Raw genomic sequence first — 20,893 nt, forward strand, 5'->3', positions numbered from 1 at the left:
TAACATTTAACTTACTAACGCTATCACTCAACTTAAAAAAAAAAAAAAAAAAAAAGCGCTGTAAAATGAAAATTGCTTGAGAAAAGCAAGTTCAAAGCCTTTCTCATTTTTTTTTAGACGAGCAATAGTAGGTGCTTATATAGAAAACAATATTCCAACTGTTATATGGAAATAATTGATTGTTTTTTGAGATTGTATGCAGTACTAATTCATGATATGACATGTACAACAACAACAACAACAACAAAGCCTTTTCCCACTAAGTGGGGTCGGCTATATGAATCCTAGAACGCCATTGCGCTCGGTTTTGTGTCATGTCCTCCGTTAGATCCAAGTACTCAAGTCTTTTCTTAGGGTATTTTCCAAAGTTTTCCTAGGTCTTCCTCTACCCCTTCGGCCCTGAACCTCTGTCCCGTAGTCACATTTTCGAACCGGAGCGTCAATAGGCCTTCTTTGCACATGTCCAAACCACCGGAACCGATTTTCTCTCATATTTCCTTCAATTTTGGCTACTCCTACTTTACCTCGGATATCCTCATTCCCAATCTTATCCTTTATCGTGTGCCCATACATCCCACGAAGCATCCTCATATCCGCTACACCCATTTTGTGTACGTGTTGATGCTTCACCGCCCAACATTCTGTGCCATACAACATCGCTGGCCTTATTGCCGTCCTATAAAATTTTCCCTTAAGCTTCAGTGGCTTACGACGGTCACACAACACGCCGGATGCACTCTTACACTTCATCCATCCAGCTTATATTCTATGGTTGAGATCTCCATCTAATTCTCCGTTCTCTTGCAAGATAGATCATAGGTAGCGAAAACGGTCGCTTTTTATGATCTTCGCTAGATTGCTCCGGTCATTAGTGTGGATAAGTATATAAATGGATAGAGATAGGAAAGCAAACGCAAGATGTACGTGGTTCACCCAGATTGGCTACGTCCACGGAATAGAGGAGTTCTCATTAATTGTGAAGGGTTTACATAAGTACATAGGTTCAAGCTCTCATTTAGTGAGTACAAGTGAATGATTTAGTACAAATGACATTAGGAAATATTGTGGGAGAATGATCTCGTAACCACGTAACTTCTAAGTACCAGAGTGTGGTATCGTCTTAACTTGCCTTATCTGTCTCATAGGTAGATGTGGCATCTTCTCTGGAAGTACTCTTCCTCCATCCAGGGGTGGTATCTGTAACTGGTGGAGATGCACAAGGTAATGTATCAATTTCACTTGAAGCTTACTTGTAGTTTCAGGCTTGGTCAAGCGCGATACAAACCATGTAGTAGGAGTCCCCCAAGTCGCCGGGCTAGGGGATCTGCTGAAAGAGGTGACAGACAAGGTAAGCAATCAGAGCTCCGGCTGATTGTTCACATTCTCCCTATCTTGCAGGCAGCATGAAGGATAAAGAGAAGAAAAATGAGAAGAGATGATATGGGATACTTTTTCTTTTGAAGAAGTAACTTTCCACAGGCTTATTCTTGAACCGGGCTGGAGGGTTTTCTGGTTTCCTCCAGAGTATAAGGCCGACTGAAAAATTTGAGGGTCAAAACAAGTCCATCAAATCTAGAGTACGTTCGACCCTGCTGATATGGGATACTTTTGCTTTTGACAGAGTAGTGGATGTATCGGCATGTGTGCTGTTACGCTTGTCTCCACATGCTTCCTTGTATCCTTCTCACTTGCCCTATCTGTTCCTCAAGCAGATGCGGTATCTTCCCTGGAAGCATAAGATGTTGAAGATGAGTACTCGAGAGCAATGCCAGGTAAGTAATCAGGTAAGGGGTTCCAGGCAGTCAGTTCATGGCTGGAAGCTTGATTCCAAGTGCTGACTGATTGCTCTCTTTCTCCTTGTCTTGCAGGTAAGAACAAGGCCAAAGGAAAAGACAGGGAAAAAGCATGATATGGGATACTCTTGCTTTTAACCCTGATGATATGAGATATTCTTGCTCTAGTATAGCTTGTTTACAGAGGTATTATCGGGGGGAAGGAAAGCTGAATATTTCGAAAGGCTTCGTTGGGAGTGCCCTCTCAGATAAGAGAAAGGGTTGAGCATTTTTGCAGGTCTGCCTGTCCGTTAGGGACGGAGGTCGACATATATAAGAGTCTCCCTAACATCAAGTAATAATGCTATTCCTTTACCCTGCTTGGTCATAGCACGGTAGTGAGAGCTGCCAGCTTCACATGTTTTAACTCTGTCAGAGCACTTTGAAAAAGTGGTCTGTGGTATCTGAAAAGCTGATGTTGCGTGTGAAGATTACAGACAAGCTTTATCCAAGGAGATCCAGCTCTTGAAGTTGGGAAAGTGGTGCCTCTTCGATTTTCGAACAAGCAATCCTGTCGGGGATCTGGCTCTCGAGATTCGGAGAACGATGCCTTTTCGATTTTTGAGAAAGCAATCCTGTTGGGGGTCTGGCTCTCGAGATTCGGAGAGCGGTGTCTCTTCGATTTTTGAGAAAGTAATCATGTTGGGAGTCTGGCTCTAGAGATTCGGAGGGTGGTGCCTCTTCGATTTTGGAGCAAGCAATCTTGTTGGGAGTGTTTTCTCGAATGTGAGTAAAGGTTGGGCATGTTTGCTAGTCTACCTTGCCACGAAGCACAGAGCTTGACACACAGGGACTTTCCAATTATCCAGTAGTGGTACTGTTCCTTTACCCTCTCTTCGATTTTTGAGAAAGTAATCATGTTGGGAGTCTGGCTCTTGAGATTCGGAGGGCGGTGCCTCTTCGATTTTGGAGCAAGCAATCTTGTTGGGAGTGTTTTCTCGAATATGAGTAAAGGTTAGGCATGTTTGCTAGTCTACCTTGCCACGAAGCACAAAGGTTGACACACAAGGACTTTTCAATTATCCAGCAGTGGTACTGTTCCTTTACCCTCTCTTCGATTTTTGAGAAAGTGATCATGTTGGGAGTCTGGCTCTCGAGATTCGGAGGGCGGTGCCTCTTCGATTTTGGAGCAAGCAATCCTGTTGGGAGTGTTTTCTTGAATGTGAGTAAAGGTTGGGCATGTTTGCTAGTCTACCTTGCCACGAAGCACAGAGGTTGACACACCGGGACTTTCCAATTATCCAGCAGTGGTACTGTTCCTTTACCCTTGTGGGTAATAATATGGTAGCTAGACCTTCAAAATTTATGTGTCTAAACTTTGTTAGTGTTGTTTCTTTGCAATTCTTTTACAATTCTTGGTTAGACCGATGTAGCAGGAGCTGCAAGCTTCACGTGTCTCAACTTTGTCAGAGAACTTTGGCAAAGTTATCTGTGGTACCCATGAGTTACTGTTGCGTGTGGGAAGTGGGTGATTGAACAGTACGATTCATGTGCTTTCTACTTCGCCAGAAATCTTCGACAGAATGCCCATAATTTTCGCAAAGCTGAGTGTGCGTGTGACAGGTGCTGACAAGGCTGGAAAAGTAGGTGTCTCTTCGATTTCTGAGATCGGCCCTCGTGGTCTCTTAGCAGCCCAGCTTTTGAGAAAGCAAACCTCTTCGATTTCTGAGATCGGCCTTCGTGGTCTTTGAGCATCCCAGCTTTTGAGAAAGCAAACGCCTCTTCGATTTCTGAGATCGACCCTCGTGGTTTCTGAGCAGCCCAGCTTTTGAGAAAGCAAACGCCTCTTCGATTTCTGAGCAGGCGCCTCTTCGATTTCTGAAGCTTCGTCGAGTGCAGATTTTTATAGGGGCTGAAATTAAGTTCCAAAGCACACTTGAATATCCACCAGTAGAAGCTCCATTCTTGCACTTCTAGGATCTTGATTTGTCCGACCTCTTCTTTCTTCAACACCTTTGAAAATGTATGGCCCCTCCGACCGTCGTTTTGACTTGAACCTTGTTGAAGAGGCAGCCCCGCCTTCTCCAGACAACATATGGCGCCCATCCTTCGTCTCCCCTACTGGTCCTCTTACCGTTGGGGATTCCGTGATGAAGAATGATATGACTGCTGCGGTAGTAGCCAGGAACCTTCTCACTCCCAAAGATAACAGACTACTTTTCAAACGGTCTGATGAGTTGGCTGTTAAGGATTCTCTGGCTCTCAGTGTTCAGTGTGCAGGTTCTGTGTCTAATATGGCCCAACGCCTATTTGCTCGAACCCGCCAAGTTGAATCATTGGCGGCTGAAGTGATGAGTCTCAAACAGGAAATTAGAGGGCTCAAGCATGAGAATAAACAGTTGCACCGGCTCGCACATGACTATGCTACAAACATGAAGAGGAAGTTTGACCAGATGAAGGAATCTGATGGTCAGGTTTTACTTGATCATCAGAGATTTGTGGGTTTGTTCCAAAGGCATTTATTGCCTTCGTCTTCTGGGGCTGTACCGCGTAATGAAGCTCCAAATGATCAACCTCTGATGCCTCTTCCTTCTAGGGTTTTGTCCAGTATTGAGGCTCCGAATGATCCCCCTCCGGTGCCTTCTCTTTCTGGGGCTCTACCGACTGCTGAGACTTCTCCTAAGCAACCTTTGTGAAGGCTCCCTCTTGTTTGTTTATTTTGACTCAAGTATATGTACATATTTGTAACTTATCAGGGCTATCAATAAATAAGCTTTCCTTCATTTCAACGTATTGTGTTAAATACACCAAAGCCTTCTTCGCTAAGTTCTTTGAATTTTCTTTTGTTGAAGCTTGTATGTTGAAGCTTTGTGAGTGGAGCATGTAGGTTGAGGTAGTGTTCCCTTAATTTCCCGAGTGAGGAAAACTTCTCGGTTGGAGACTTGGAAAATCCAAGTCACTGAGTGGGATCGGCTATATGAATCTTAGAACGCCATTGTGTTCTGTCCTGTGTCATGTCCTCCGTTAGATCCAAGTACTCTAAGTCTTTTCTTAGGGTCTCTTCCAAAGTTTTCCTAGGTCTTCCTCTACCCCTTCGGCCCTGAACCTCTGTCCTATAGTCGCATCTTTTAATCGGAGCGTCAGTAGGCCTTCTTTGCACATGTCCAAACCACCGTAACCGATTTTCTCTCATCTTTCCTTCAATTTCGGCTACTCCTACTTTACCCCGGATATCCTCATTCCTAATCTTATCCTTTCTCGTGTGCCCACACATCCAACGAAGCATCCTCATCTCCGCTACACCCATTTTGTGTACGTGTTGATGCTTCACCGCCCAACATTCTGTGCCATACAGCATCGCCGGCCTTATTGCCGTTCTATAAAATTTTCCTTTGAGCTTCAGTGGCATACGGCGGTCACACAACACGCCGGATGCACTCTTCCACTTCATCCATCCAGCTTGTATTCTATGGTTGAGATCTCCATCTAATTCTCCGTTCTTTTGCAAGATAGATCCTAGGTAATGAAAACGGTCGCTCTTTGGTATTTTTTGATCTCCGATCCTCACCCCTAACTCGTTTTGGCCTCCATTTGCACTGAACTTGCACTCCATATATTCTGTCTTTGATCGGCTTAGGCGAAGACCTTTAGATTTCAACACTTCTCTCCAAAGGTTAAGCTTTGCATTTACCCCTTCCTGAGTTTCATCTATCAACATTATATCGTCTGCGAAAAGCATACACCAAGGAATATCATCTTGAATATGTCCTGTTAACTCATCCATTACCAACGCAAAAAGGTAAGGACTTAAGGATGAGCCTTGATGTAATCCTATAGTTATGGGAAAGCTTTCGGTTTGTCCTTCATGAGTTCTTACGGCAGTCTTTGCTCCTTCATACATATCCTGTATAGCTTGGATATATGCTACTCGTACTCCTTTCTTCTCTAAAATCCTCCAAAGAATGTCTCTTGGGACCCTATCATACGCTTTTTCCAAATCTATAAAGACCATGTGTAAATCCTTTTTCCCATCTCTATATCTTTCCATCAATCTTCGTAAGAGATAGATTGCCTCCATGGTTGAGCGCCCTGGCATGAACCCGAATTGGTTGTCCGAAACCCGTGTCTCTTGCCTCAATCTATGCTCAATGACTCTCTCCCAAAGCTTCATTGTATGACTCATTAGCTTAATACCCCTATAGTTCATGCAATTTTGTACATCGCCCTTATTCTTGTAGATAGGCACCAAAGTGCTCATTCGCCACTCATTTGGCATCTTCTTCGTTTTCAAAATCCTATTGAAAAGGTTAGTGAGCCATGTTATACCTGTCTCTCCCAAAACTTTCCACACTTCGATTGGTATATCGTCTGGGCCTACTGCTTTTCTATGCTTCATCTTCTTCAAAGCTACAACCACTTCTTCCTTCCGGATTTTACGATAAAAAGAGTAGTTTCTACACTCTTCTGAGTTACTCAACTCCCCTAAAGAAGCACTCCTTTCATGTCCTTCATTGAAAAGATTATGAAAATAACCTTTCCATCTGTCTTTAACCGCGTTCTCTGTAGCAAGAACCTTTCCATCCTTATCCTTGATGCACCTCACTTGGTTTAGGTCCCTTGTCTTCTTTTCCCTTGCTCTAGCTAGTTTATAGATATCCAACTCTCCTTCTTTGGTATCTAGTCGCTTATACATATCGTCATAAGCCGCTAACTTAGCTTCTCTCACATCTTTCTTCGCCTCTTGCTTCGCTTTTCTATACCTTTCACCATTTTCATCGGTCCTATCCTTGTATAAGGCTTTACAACATTCCTTCTTAGCCTTCACCTTTGTTTGTACCTCCTCATTCCACCACCAAGATTCCTTTTGGTGTGGGGCAAAGCCCTTGGACTCTCCTAATACCTCTTTTGCTACTTTTCGGATACAACTAGCCATGGAATCCCACATTTGGTTAGCTTCCCCCTCTCTATCCCACACACACTGGGTGATTACTTTCTCTTTGAAAATGGCTTGTTTTTCTTCTTTTAGATTCCACCATCTAGTCCTTGGGCACTTCCAAGTCTTGTTCTTTTTTCTCACTCTTTTGAAATGTACATCCATCACCAACAAGCGATGTTGATTAGCCACGCTCTCTCCTGGTATAACTTTGCAATCCTTACAAGTTATACGATCCCCTTTCCTCATTAGAAGAAAATCTATTTGTGTTTTTGACGACCCACTCTTGTAGGTGATCACATGTTCTTCTCTCTTCTTAAAGAATGTGTTGGCTAAGAAGAGATCATATGCCATTGCAAAATCCAAGATAGCTTCCCCATCCTCGTTTCTCTCCCCAAAACCATGGCCACCATGAAAACCTCCATAGTTACCTGTCTCCCTGCCCACGTGTCCATTTAAATCTCCTCCTATAAATAACTTCTCCATCTGAGCAATTCCTTGCACCAAGTCTCCAAGGTCTTCCCAAGATTTCTCCTTCAAACTCATATCCAACCCTACTTGAGGTGCGTACGCACTAATCACATTGATAAGTTCTTGTCCTATTACAATCTTGATTGCCATGATTCTATCTCCTACCCTCTTGACATCTACAACATCTTGTGTCAAGGTCTTGTCCACGATGATGCCAACACCGTTTCTCGTTCTATTTATGCCCGAATACCATAGTTTAAACCCTGAGTTTTCTAGATCCTTTGCCTTACGACCAACCCACTTAGTTTCTTGTAGGCACATAATATTTATCCTTCTCCTCACCATAACTTCTACTACTTCCATAGATTTTCCCGTCAAGGTTCCTATATTCCACGTTCCTAAACGCATTTTGCTCTCTTGAACTCTACCCTTCTGTCCTAGCTTCTTCACCCTTCCCCGTCTAATAGGATCAAAGTACTTCTTTTGTGTGTCCCGTGTAAAGTTGATAGGAGCATATGCTCCCAAACAACTTTGAGTGGAGTCGTTCGAAAAGAAGTTTCTATAACCCCCTTGCTCATTTAACATTGCATCCGGGTGCCGATGGAGATGCAGCGACCCTTGCTCACTTATCACTGTGCTCGGGCCACACAGCGCGCCACTTACGGGTGACGCCCTAGCTTTAGCGCGATTTCGTTCTGGATTCATTTTCATAAGGATTCGACGTGATCATGGAGTGCCGACTGTCGACTACCTGACGCCCTCCCCCTCCTCCTTTATCCGGGCTTGGGACCGGCAATGTAAGATAAACTTACACGGCGGAGTTTCATGATATGACATGTACATAATAAAATTTCATTCTCAACTCTACGATAGTTTTCATAAAAGTCTTTCATTTGCTTCTCTTTGATGCATGAAAGTTTTATTTACAAACAACATATCCTATTTTTTGTCATAATTCTTCTAGTGATCGATTCAACCTCTGATAAAGAAGATTATACGTACTTAGGTTATATTTCACCTCTTGAATAAGTTCAATAATGATCATAACAGCCCTATTGCTCCTATTGAGAGATGCGATCAATAAAGTAATCAGCAAGCGTGATAGAAGAAAATTTATTGAGAAGTTTCTGGGAATATTGAGAGGTTTTGGCGGTTGAATGAGCTTGAAAGTACTGCCAAAGCTAGCCAAAGAGCCGGAGTACTCCTAGAGAAACAGCTAAAAGCAATAGAAAGTGATAAACCGAAAAAGGAAGTGGCTTAGGAGGTGTCACGTGAAAGAGGAGCCAAGGAAGTTAACCTTTCCAAATATGTAACGTAAGTGTGTTGCACAATAATTAAAAATACCGACTCACATTTGTGAGTTGGCATTCACAAATATGCTTGTTCTAATGTCATGGGTGCTTGGCTTTTCTGTACTACAGCCACCTACTGCTAAACGCTAATAAAGTAATCATCACAATTCAGCCTTCATGCAACAACATAGCCTCATCTTCTCTCTATAAATACCAAGGACCCTTTGTATTCTGGATCTCGTGGCAAAGACGGAATATCAGAAAGATATAAGAGGATACAGGGCTAAGCTATATAGCTTCATAGTAAAACCCTGTTCCTTCAGTTTCAGTTTCAGTTGCTACACATCTCCAAAGAGAGAACTCTAGCTACCATGACTGCATCAACTTCTCACCATCCATTGGCTTTTGCCTTTGGCATTCTAGGTATAACAATATATTAGCATTCCGCACACCCCTTTTCTTCCCATGCACACCCCTACTTATTTATGATCTTTAGATTGAATAAGGGGAGGAAATAAACTGCATTGTGCAAAATCGTTTCTCTTTAGTTTTCCTTATTCTACTTTTCTTCAATAGAAATTAACTTCTCTTCTTCTTACGATGTTCAATTTAAACAGGCAACATTGTCTCATTCATCGTTTTTCTAGCTCCGCTGTAAGTTTCTTTTTGTTATTTATTTCAGGGATAATGAGGCAATTAACGAGATTTAAGTAGTAATTTAACTTCGACTAATGTTTTGGGTGATGCAGGCCGACATTTTGGAGGGTGTATAAAAAGAAATCGACGGAGGGATTTCAATCAGTTCCATATGTGTTTGCACTATTCAGTGCAATGATATGGATATACTATGCATTCCTCAAGTCTCATGTGATCCTGCTCATCACCATCAACTCATTCGGTTGTGTCATAGAGACCATTTATATTGCAATTTACCTTACATATGCAACTAAGCATGCGAGGGTGAGTAGTGCCACCTTCGCAGTTCGATTAGTTTAGCTGAATTCCATGTAGAATATGACTTGTATAAAGGACTTAATTAGAATTAATAAATTAAATTTGGGTGCAGGTGTCTACTCTGAGGCTGCTTTTACTGGTGAACTTCGGGGGATTTTGCTTGATTCTTCTTCTGTCTCACTTCTTGTCACAAGGGCCGACCCGCGTCGAAGTTCTTGGATGGGTTTGTGTGACTTTCTCTGTCAGTGTCTTTGCAGCACCTTTAAGCGTCATGGTAATTGATTAATCAAGTACTGTTATCAAATCTTTAAAGGTTTAACATAATCTCAATCTATATGCATTAAGATATTAATATATGCATGATTTGATTTTGTGTGTTACAGAGAATGGTTATCCGCACCAAGAGCGTGGAGTTCATGCCGTTTAATTTATCCTTCTTCCTCACCCTAAGTGCCGTTATGTGGCTCTGTTATGGCTTACTCCTCAAGGATCTCTACGTTGCAGTAAGTCATTTTATTTGTGTATAATAAAACTAATATTTATTATTTTTACGGCTATTCCTGTTTAATTAGTAAGCTAGGTGTGTCGGTTAACCTGTCCTTAATTGTGGAGTAACTTGCTTTTGATGATTTTTAAAATAGAAAAATCTGGTGATTATATGTAAATGTGTGCCACCATGCATGTATAACGCTAGCTTGATCACATCAAGCTTTAACTGGCTTATATCGTGGCAAACAAAAAAAAGGCCGTGATTACCTTATAAAGGTTAAAAGTGTATTAGATAATAGAATAATTTAATTAAAAAGCATATGCTGATTATAAGGAAATGGAAAAAAATCAATCATTTGTTATGCAAACACTGTCCCTTAATGGACCACTCTCTTACGCCAGGTTTAATTTAGTGGCATATATTAAAGCAACAAGAACTATTTAAGAAGCTACAAAATTTAATAAGGTTACTTTATGGCCATTTATTTTGATATATTGCATCCCATCTGCACGCAAGTTTTTCAAATTTCCTCATATGAATTTAACGTAGAATATCGTTTGTATAAGAATATATCCGCTGACTTTAATTAATTAATCACATGATCTTTTCATTTGCAGACCCCAAACATACTTGGTTTTTCCTTTGGGGTGGTTCAGATGGCCCTCTATGCAAAGTACAGGAACACCAAAACAATTGTGGAGGAAAAGCTACCAGAACACAAGGCTGATGTTGTGAAGCAAATCAAAATTTTAACTACTACTCCTGAGGTGGAGGTACAAGTCCAAGCACCTGTAACCTCGGATACCAATAGTACTGATGCTCATCAAAACTCTGAGCGTGGCACTGACCAATATGTGCATGCACAAACATGCCGTAACGAGAAGATCATCGAACCATCCATGCCAGGCCAACTGGTTACATGTGAAGTTTGAATATTTTATCATCTGTCGTTTGCCTGCTTGTACCTGAACCATCGAGATCGATCGCTCTATATAAATGTTTAAGACGTCATGATGCATATGTATCATAGTGAACATATGTCCTTTTGGCGCATCTTTAATTTTCCATGATGTTTAATTTTCCTTTATCTTTGTGTAAGCATATGAGGTCGCGCACTTGGTGCGATGGCAAGTGCCTTCGTCCATGAGCGGTAGGTCTCGGGTTCGAGACTTGGGAGCAGCCTCTCCATAAATGGGGGTAAGGCTAGCCGACATTCATCTCTCCCAGACCCTGCGTAAAGCGGAAGCCTTATGCACTGGGTACGACCTTTTGTGTAAGCATATGAGGCTGGTTCATGTATAGACTAGCCTCCTCTTGTTCTTTCGAGGGAATAACTGTCTTCACAGTAATTACATATGTTTCTTGGCCGTTATGAAATAAAAATTGGTCTTTAAGCTGAAGAGAAAGAAGGGATTTTGGTTTATGCGCGCATTAATTGAAATCCTAGATTTTCATCATCGGACAAGATTGCTTTATTCATTGTTGAAGGGTAATGTTTGGTAAACTAAATATGCAAACTAAATTATGTGTCACCAATAAAAATAAACACGTTAATTAACGCTGAAGTAATAATCAAATCATCAACTTCTATATCATATGGTTTACAAGATTTTGTTTATAAATTTAGTCTCCCTAACATTACCCATTGTTGAAACCAAGCCTTGGATTGGATTTTGGTTTTTGTCCTAGTACATTATTTTGAACATGTACACAATTTTACAGGTAGATTAATTTATATGCATAGGTATAGTGATAAATATATCAGTGTACATATGACTATAATATAACCATGTATACATTCAAAATTATGTACGTACATAAGAAAAAAATACTAGAACAAAAATCCAATTTAACACTCAATTTTCATGGAAATAAATTTATTTAATTAAGGATGCAAATAAATATTTTCCAAAAAAACAAAAAAAGTTGTGTTTGTAAAATAGTGTTATATAATGAATTTATGAACTAACTATACTGATATATATTTAATCCAATCACCAATATGACAGTGAGATGTTATTTTAATAACTTTCCTCAAATCATATCTACTAAGTTAACAACAAATAACATCGCCAAAAACAATGCCACGTTAGCCTAACCAGACAAACGAAGCCAATCGCTTACCCAAGTAAATCCCCATAGACTAAATTCGCTAGTCTCTCACTCTAAGCCATGTAAGTCCACATTCTAGGTCTCGACACAAATGATACAATGATGGATGTATCAACATCTGCTGAAATGCAAGGGTCCAGAGACCAATGCTCTTTTTCCACCAAAAATACGCCCGTAATAGTTTAACATGTATGATTACCTAAGTTACAATTTAACATGTATATTTAAAGATCAGGAGAAATCGAATCTTCTTAGCAATCTTTCTCGTTCTTTCGAAAAATACATTGAACAGTTTAACCTACGTCGCGCAAAGTTGTTTTTTTATATTTTTTATTTTTTTTCCTTTTGCTTTTCTCTTGCCCTTTTGCTTATGAGTACAAAATAAATAAATTAAAATCTACTTACTAAATATATATACCATTGAACTTGATGGGAAATGCATTGTACGAAATTAGTTTCAACGATCAAACCGTCAAACTTGTTTGTGTATACTTCGAGATCACATACGCCAAAAATCCAAAAAAAAACATTCAGAGATCAAGTAACAGGACAAAACTTTTCGACGGTTATAAATGAAAAAGCACGATTTAACGGTAGTTTTAACTTCGATTTTGATGATTTTTTAAAGCTACACTCCTTGACCCTATATTAATACAATGAACTAATTCGATCTTCAATTTAAAATATTTACACTAGTGGATACCACAAAATCTTATGTTATACTTGATGAAAGTATAAATAAACTCTAAGTGATAGTGAATGTATTGTTTTGATGGGAGATGCATTGTACGAAACTAGTTTTAACGATCCAACCGTCAAACTTATTTGTATATGCTTCGAGATCGCGTACACCAAAAATCGCAAAAAAAAAACATTCAGAGATCAAGTAACAGGACAAAACTTTTCGACGGTTATAAATGAAAAAGCACGCTTTAACGGTAGTTTTAACTTCGATTTTGATGATTTTTTAAAGCTACACTCCTTGACCCTATATTAATACAATGAACTAATTCGATCTTCAATTTAAAATATTTACACTAGTGGATACCACAAAATCTTATGTTATACTTGATGAAAGTATAAATAAACTCTAAGTGATAGTGAATGTATTGTTTTGATGGGAGATGCATTGTACGAAACTAGTTTCAACGATCCAACCGTCAAACTTATTTGTATATGCTTCGAGATCGCGTACACCAAAAATCGCAAAAAAAAAACATTCAGAGATCAAGTAACAGGACAAAACTTTTCGACGGTTATAAAAGAAAAAGCACGATTTAACGGTAGTTTTAACTCCGATTTTGATGATTTTTTACAGCTACACTCCTTGACCCTATATGAATACAATGAACTAATTCGATCTTGAATTTAAAATATTTACACTAGTGGACATCACAAAATTTTATGTTATACTTGATGAAAATATAAATAAACTCAAAGTGTTAGTGAATGTATCGTTTTAATGGGATACACATTGTACGAAACTAGTTTCAACGATCCAACCGTCAAACGTGTTTGTATATGCTTTGAGATCGCGTACGCCAAAAATCACAAAAAAATAACATTCAAAGATAAAGTAACGGGACAAAACTTTTCGACGGTTATAAAGGAAAAAATACGATTTAACGGTAGTTTTAACTCCGATTTTGATGATTTTTGAGAGCTACACTCTTTAAACCTATATGAATACAATGAACTAATTTGATCGTCAATTTAAAACATTTACACAAGTAGATACCACAATAGAAAAAGGCAATGCAAGAACCCCCAAAAAAAAGCAAAAGGAAAAAAAAAAAAAAAAAAAACTTTAGGTACATCTGCGTCGTGCAAAGCTGTTTTGCGCGACGTAGGTACACCTGCGTCGCGCAAAGTTTTTTTTTTTCTCCTCTTCTTAGCTTTTGTTTCTCTAAACCTATCAAAGTCCTTCATACTCCTAGTCATTCATTCTACTCATTCAATTGTTCAAAACCAAAACTCAACTTGTTAAAAATAAGCTAGCATTGACAAAGATAATTAAAGAAAAACATAAATACATAAAAATAAAAAAAATTCAAACATAAATGTAATTAATAAATAGCTAATTAATAAATCAAATAAATACAATACCTGAAGGTGAAGATGGTGATGGTTGAGAGAGGTAGAGAGTCTGAAAGAGAGTGAGGGAGAGAGGTTGAGTGTGAAGAAAAAGGCCCCTATGTGTGGTTATTTAAGAAAAAAAAGTCGTTGACTTTGCGCGACGCCACCCACGTCGCGCAAAGTATATTTGCGCGACAAAGGAATACGTCGCGCAAAGATGTTTTGCGTGACGTAGGTGCACCTTCGTCGCGCAAAGCTGTTTTGCGCGACGCATTCCTTCGTCGCTCAAAGTGCCGTCGCGCAAAGATACTTTGCGCGACGAAATTTGCTATGTCGCGCAAGTTTCCGTCGCGCAAACATGTTTTTGTACTAGTGCACTAGACTTTGGTTTTAGGTATTTTTTTGCATGTTATGCAAATTCAATCTATACTAAAACCCAAAAACAACTGAATCATTGTTCATAAGAACAGTGTAGTTCCGATTTTGCCCTTGCTTAGTTTGTGTTATTACATGTCTGCCATTCGGTGTTGAGTTATTGAGCTGTCGTTCACTCTCTTCGACAGCACAGCAAGGAAACTCAGTTTCCTCCTCCATTTGTTCATTCCTGCTCACTTCAATTTGAACGAAAATGATCCCCACCGAGTCTGGAGGGCTCCTCCATTCCTCCCTTTGTTTGTGTTATTACAAGTCTCCATATCTCTTCCCTCCGTGACTCAGCTGACGACGACGGGCTATTTCCGTTTGAAAGCCGGCAAATCGGACCTCAACGTTTGACCAATCGTCTCCCTTTCATCTCAGGAACAAGAAACAGCCGTTGCATGCCTCGATTTGTTACGGTTTCGATGAGGATTTTTTAATACTCCTCAGAGTTTTCCTACGTTTATGCGATGATTCCGGCGAAGGTCGGCGTCGATGTTGGTCTCAAACTATTCCTCAGCACCTCAGGTACCTTCTTCATCTATTGTATGTAAAGATTCTGCTTCAAATATTTGATTTAATATAAATGGGTTTTATTTAATTTTTCATATTTTTTTCCTTCAAAATTCTGGGTTGTGCACAAATTTTCGTTAGCAGGTCTCAATCAAAGTTGTGTATGCTTTGTGCAGAGAGAGAAAGCGGCTGGGATATGAGAAATAAGCGTTTTTACAAAATCTTAATATACCAGTGCGAGTGAAGTGTGTCTGTTTAGTACTAATATTTCAGTTCAAGTAAAGTTTACTGCATTTTTCTACAAATAGGTACGATAATGGTTTATAGATTCCCTATTTATATCATTGGAATATATTTGTTCAAAGTAATATTACAATGATTTCGAACAAAGCTTAACCATAATAGGCAGTAGACATTATATATCTGCTAATTTGTTGAACTATTGGTGCTCTATAAAGAGATAAAATATATGTTACCCACAAATATAATGTGAAGATTATAAACTGTGAAGGGGATCTCTTACTTCATTGGAACAGGAACTGACGTAGAACTACGGATAGAACCCCGGTATCTACTTATATGTTGAGTTACACACTAAATCTATAAATACTTTTTACAGATAACATGCAAATTTCCTTCTTTCAGTCTGTTGTATGCCTATGACGTGATAAACATATAAAAAGTTTGCGAAAATTGATGGCTCATGTCATAACAAATACTTTTTCAAATTCTAAGTTTTTATCCGCTTTCGCTCTTTTTTGTTCAATGGTTTCAATTAATTGCTTTTAGTATAACATGCCCATATGTTACCGGTTCTATGTTACCGAGTATAGCTTGAGGTTATGAATGTCCCTGAAAGCACCTTAATTTTGTGTATAATTTAAGTTTTTGCATTGTGAAGATGAGCAAGTTGGCATCTAGGAGTGCATGTCACGTGAAGATGATATTGGAGGCCTTACAGGTAGAATCGTTCAGGTCATTATTTGAGGATTTGATTTGATTTGTTTTTTTCTCTTTATTACTAAGATTTTTCCTAACCACTTTACATATGGGGCTACCAAAAAACATTGAATTGGCACAAAAATGGCCGTAATTTTCATTTTACATAATTTTTGCAATCCTTTGTTGAAATATGCAGCACATGGTAGGAGATAATTCTTCTTCATTGTGAACATTCAGGTAAATCTGTCTTTCATGGGTTTTTCTATTATTCTTTGCAGTTTTTCCCTGTTGCTTGCCATTAATTACCAAATTATCTATGTGAACTAGGTCCAAGTTCAACTACTTATGGTTTGGCACTATACTATATGATGAATTCTCCAATCGAAGATACACCCTTGCTACAGAGTTTTATCAAGGGGGATGATTTATATGAAATTCAAGGTTTAACTTCTAACTGATTCTTCTCTCCTCAGGGTTCATGGATTGTTAAGCAATGTGTGGGAAGAAAGCATGCCTCATTGACCAGGCACTTGAAATCAATTATTTCCACGAGAAGAACTATTTGGAGGTATATCAATTTTTAGCATGCTTTTATATATGTTCTTTGATCACCCTACTTTGTGGACAGCTTATTGACACTTCACTGAAATTCAAGGCCTTCTGTTTTCGGGTTCAATTTGTTAGAGTATATAGAGTTAAGGTGATTCCAAGTGTCACATGATTTGTCTATATATTTGTGAGGTTCAATCAATGCCATATGAAGATGGTAGCATGTGTTACAAGATTAAACCATCTCAGTATAGTGTCAAGATGCAGTTAGTGAGTCAGTTATTTTAGAGGGATATAATCCTCACTCATTGTGTAGTATTGTTTTTGGTAATTAATTAATTATTTTAAATGCAATATCATGAATATTTATACTCATTTATATATTTGTAAAGAACATCAGAACACACGAATGTAATATATGTACATATTAAACACTACTCCTTAACACATATATTTTCTACACTTTCTACATTTTCAACAATTTTCTAAACCCCGCAGCAACGCGCGGGTACACTTGCTTGTATTGGTTCTATTGCTGTCATTAAGAGCACAACTGGTAGTGCTTGTTGCCACGTATGCTTGTATGCTACATTCCCAGCTTTTGGTGTATTCTTTCTTCTTTTTTTTCGGTAACAAGCTTTTGGTGTATCCAATTCAACTATATTCTTCCGTTGACGACAAGTATGACAATATATATGACATTGTTCCTTGCATTACAACAACAACAACAACAAAGCCTTTTCCCACTAAGTGGGGTCGGCTATATGAATCCTAGAACGCCATTGCGCTCGGTTTTGTGTCATGTCCTCCGTTAGATCCAAGTACTCTAAGTCTTTTCTTAGAGTCTCTTCCAAAGTTTTCCTAGGTCTTCCTCTACCCCTTCGGCCCTGAACCTCTGTCCCGTAGTCACATCTTCGAACCGGAGCGTCAGTCGGCCTTCTTTGCACATGTCCAAATCACCGGAGCCGATTTTCTCTCATCTTTCCTACAATTTCGGCTACTCCTACTTTACCTCAGATATCCTCATTCCCAATCTTATCCTTTCTCGTGTGCCCACACATCCCACGAAGCATCCTCATCTCCGCTACACCCATTTTGTGTACGTGTTGATGCTTCACCGCTCAACATTCTGTGCCATACAACATCGCTGGCCTTATTGCCGTCCTATAAAATTTTCCCTTGAGCTTCAGTGGCCTACGACGGTCACACAACACGCCGGGTGCACTCTTACACTTCATCCATCCAGCTCGTATTCTATGGTTGAGATCTCCATCTAATTCTCCGTTCTCTTGCAAGATAGATCCTAGGTAGCGAAAACGGTCGCTTTTTGTGATCTTCGCTAGATTGCTCCAGTCATTAGTGTGGATAAGTATATAAATGGATAGAGATAGGAAAGCAAACACAAGATGTACGTGGTTCACCCAGATTGGCTACGTCCACGGAATAGAAGAGTTCTCATTAATTGTGAAGGGTTTACACAAGTACATAGGTTCAAGCTCTCCTTTAGTGAGTACAAGTGAATGATTTAGTACAAATGACATTAGGAAATATTGTGGGAGAATGATCTCGTAATCACGAAACTTCTAAGTATCGGAGTGTGGTGTCGTCTTGACTTGCCTTATCTGTCTCATAGGTAGATGTGGCATCTTCTCTGGAAGTACTTTTCCTCCATCCAGGGGTGGTATCTTTAACTGGTGGAGATGCACAAGGTAATGTATCAATTTCACTTGAAGCTTACTTGTAGTTTCAGGCTTGGTCAAGCGCGATACAAACCATGTAGTAGGAGTCCCCCAAGTCGCCGAGCTAGGGGGTCTGCTGAAAGAGGTGACAGACAAGGTAAGCAATCAGAGCTCCGACTGATTGTTCACCTTCTCCCCATCTTGCAACAGCATGAAGGATAAAGAGAAGAAAAATGGGAAGAGATGATATGAGATACTTTTGCTTTTGAAGAAGTAACTTTCCACAGGCTTATTCTTGAACTGAGCTGGAGGGTTTTCTGGTTTCCTCCAGAGTATAAGGCCGACTGAAGAATTTGAGGGTCAAAACAAGTCCATCAAATCTAGAGTACGTTCGACCCTGCTGATATGGGATACTTTTGCTTTTGACAGAGTAATGGAAGTATCGGCACGTGTGCTGTTACGCTTGTCTCCACATGCTTCCTTGTATCCTTCGCACTTGCCCTATCTGTTCCTCAAGCAGATGCGGAATCTTCCCTGGAAACATAAGATGTTGAAGATGAGTACTCGAGAGCAATGCCAGGTAAGTAATCAGGTAAGGGGTTCCAGGCAGTCAGTTCCTGGCTGGAAGCTTGATTCCAAGTGCTGACTGATTGCTCTCTTTCTCCTTGTCTTGCAGGTAAAAACAAGGCCAAAGGAAAAGACAGGGAAAAAGCATGATATGGGATACTCTTGCTTTTAACCCTGATGATATGAGATATTCTTGCTCTAGTATAGCTTGTTTGCAGAGGTATTATCGGGGGGAAAGAAAGCTGAATATTTCGAAAGGCTTCGTTGGGAGTGCCCTCTCAGATATGATGAAGGGTTGAGCATTTTTGCAGGTCTGCCTGTCCGTTGGGGATGGAGGTCGACATATATAGGAGTCTCCCTAACAACAAGTAGTAATGCTATTCCTTTACCCTGCTTGGTCATAGCACGGTAGTGGGAGCTATCAGTTTCACATGTTTAAACTCTGTCAGAGCACTTTGAAAAAGTGGTCTGTGGTATCTGGCTCTCGAGATTCGGGGAACGATGCCTCTTCGATTTTTGAGAAAGCAATCATGCTGGGGGTCTGGCTCTCGAGATTCGGAGAGCAGTGTCTCTTCGATTTTTGAGGAAGTAATCATGTTGGGAGTCTGGCTCTCGAGATTCGGAGGACGGTGCCTCTTCGATTTTGGAGCAAGCAATCTTGTTGGGAGTGTTGTCTCGAATGTGAGTAAAGGTTGGGCATGTTTGCTAGTCTACCTTGCCACGAAGCACAAAGGTTGACACACAGGGACTTTCCAATTATCCAGCAATGGTACTGTTCCTTTACCCTCTCTTCGATTTTGAGAAAGTAGTCATGTTGGGAGTCTGGCTCTCGAGATTCGGAGGACGGTGCCTCTTCGATTTTGGAGCAAGCAATCTTGTTGGGAGTGTTTTCTCGAATGTGAGTAAAGGTTGGGCATGTTTGCTAGTCTACCTTGCCACGAAGCACAGAGGTTGACACACAGGGACTTTCCAATTATCCAGCAGTGGTACTGTTCCTTTACCCTTGTGGGTAATAATATGGTAGCTAGACCTTCAAAATTTATGTGTCTAAACTTTGTTAGTGCTGTTTCTTTGCTATTCTTTTACCTTTCTTGGTCAGAGCGATGTAGTGGGAGCTGCAAGCTTCACGTGCTAAACTTTGGCAGAGAACTTTGGCAAAGTTATCTGTGGTACCCATGAGCTATTGTTGCGTGTGGGAAGTGGGTAATTGAACAGTAAGATTCATGTGCTTTCTACTTCACCAGAAGTGTTCGACAGAATGCCCATAATTTCTGCAAAGCTGAGTGTGCGTGTGACAGGTGCTGACAAGGCTAGAAAAGTAGGTGCCTCTTCGATTTCTGAGATCGGCCCTCGTGGTCTCTGAGCAGCCCAGCTTTTGAAAAAGCGAGCGCCTCTTCGATTGATTCGGAGAACGATGCCTCATCGATTTTTGAGAAAGCAATCATGTTGGGGGTCTGGCTCTCGAAGATTCGGGGAGCAGTGTCTCTTCGATTTTTTAGAAAGTAATCATGTTGGGAGTCTGGCTCTCGAGATTCGGAGGGCGGTGCCTCTTCGATTTTGGAGCAAGCAATCTTGTTAGGAGTGTTTTCTCGAATGTGAGTAAAGGTTGGGCATGTTTGCTAGTCTACCTTGCCACGAAGCACAGAGGTTGACACACACGGACTTTCCAATTATCCAGCAATGGTACTGTTCCTTTACCCTCTCTTCGATTTTTAATAAAGTAGTCATGTTGGGAGTCTGGCTCTCGAGATTCGGAGGACGGTGCCTCTTCGATTTTGGAGCAAGCAATCTTATTGGGAGTGTTTTCTCGAATGTGAGTAAAGGTTGGGCATGTTTGCTAGTCTACCTTGCCACGAAGTACAGAGGTTGACACACAGGGACTTTCCAATTATCCAGCAGTGGTACTGTTCCTTTACCCTTGTGGGTAATAATATGGTAGCTAGACCTTCAAAATTTATGGGTCTAAACTTTGTTAGTGCTGTTTCTTTGCTATTCTTTTACCCTTCTTGGTCAGAGCGATGTAGTGGGAGCTGCAAGCTTCACGTGCTCAACTTTGGCAGAGAACTTTGGCAAAGTTATCTGTGGTACCCATGAGCTATTGTTGTGTGTGGGAAGTGGGTGATTGA

General features: G+C 40.2%; 1 protein-coding gene and 2 long non-coding RNA genes across 3 annotated transcripts; all 3 read left to right on the forward strand.

The window, feature by feature from the left end:
* Positions 1–1,802: 1,802 nt before the first annotated feature.
* Positions 1,803–20,677, forward strand: LOC126599295 (uncharacterized). Its single transcript, XR_007615061.1, has 3 exons — positions 1,803–1,868; positions 18,877–19,675; positions 20,373–20,677. It is a non-coding gene; the product is annotated as an uncharacterized LOC126599295 (long non-coding RNA).
* LOC126599283 (bidirectional sugar transporter N3-like) lies at positions 8,691–10,977 on the forward strand. Its single transcript, XM_050265640.1, has 6 exons — positions 8,691–8,891; positions 9,086–9,122; positions 9,218–9,428; positions 9,535–9,696; positions 9,806–9,925; positions 10,530–10,977. Exons 1-6 carry the CDS (start codon positions 8,840–8,842, stop codon positions 10,842–10,844), a joined length of 897 nt encoding a protein of 298 aa, XP_050121597.1. The 5' UTR covers positions 8,691–8,839; the 3' UTR covers positions 10,845–10,977.
* On the forward strand, positions 14,661–16,871 carry LOC126599296 (uncharacterized). Its single transcript, XR_007615062.1, has 5 exons — positions 14,661–15,045; positions 15,207–15,338; positions 15,932–15,991; positions 16,169–16,209; positions 16,446–16,871. It is a non-coding gene; the product is annotated as an uncharacterized LOC126599296 (long non-coding RNA).
* Positions 20,678–20,893: the final 216 nt, after the last annotated feature.

The sequence above is a fragment of the Malus sylvestris genome, chromosome 14 (assembly GCF_916048215.2).
Source record: "Malus sylvestris chromosome 14, drMalSylv7.2, whole genome shotgun sequence".
NCBI classification, from domain to species: domain Eukaryota; kingdom Viridiplantae; phylum Streptophyta; class Magnoliopsida; order Rosales; family Rosaceae; genus Malus; species Malus sylvestris.

Excerpts from the sequence above, each read along its gene's own strand:
- LOC126599283 (XM_050265640.1), top strand. The coding sequence starts at position 8,840 with ATGACTGCATCAACTTCTCACCATCCATTGGCTTTTGCCTTTGGCATT. Across the intron at positions 9,123-9,217 it reads ATCGTTTTTCTAGCTCCGCT|GCCGACATTTTGGAGGGTGT; the intron begins GTAAGTTTCTTT and ends TGGGTGATGCAG. Across the intron at positions 9,926-10,529 it reads TCAAGGATCTCTACGTTGCA|ACCCCAAACATACTTGGTTT; the intron begins GTAAGTCATTTT and ends TTTCATTTGCAG.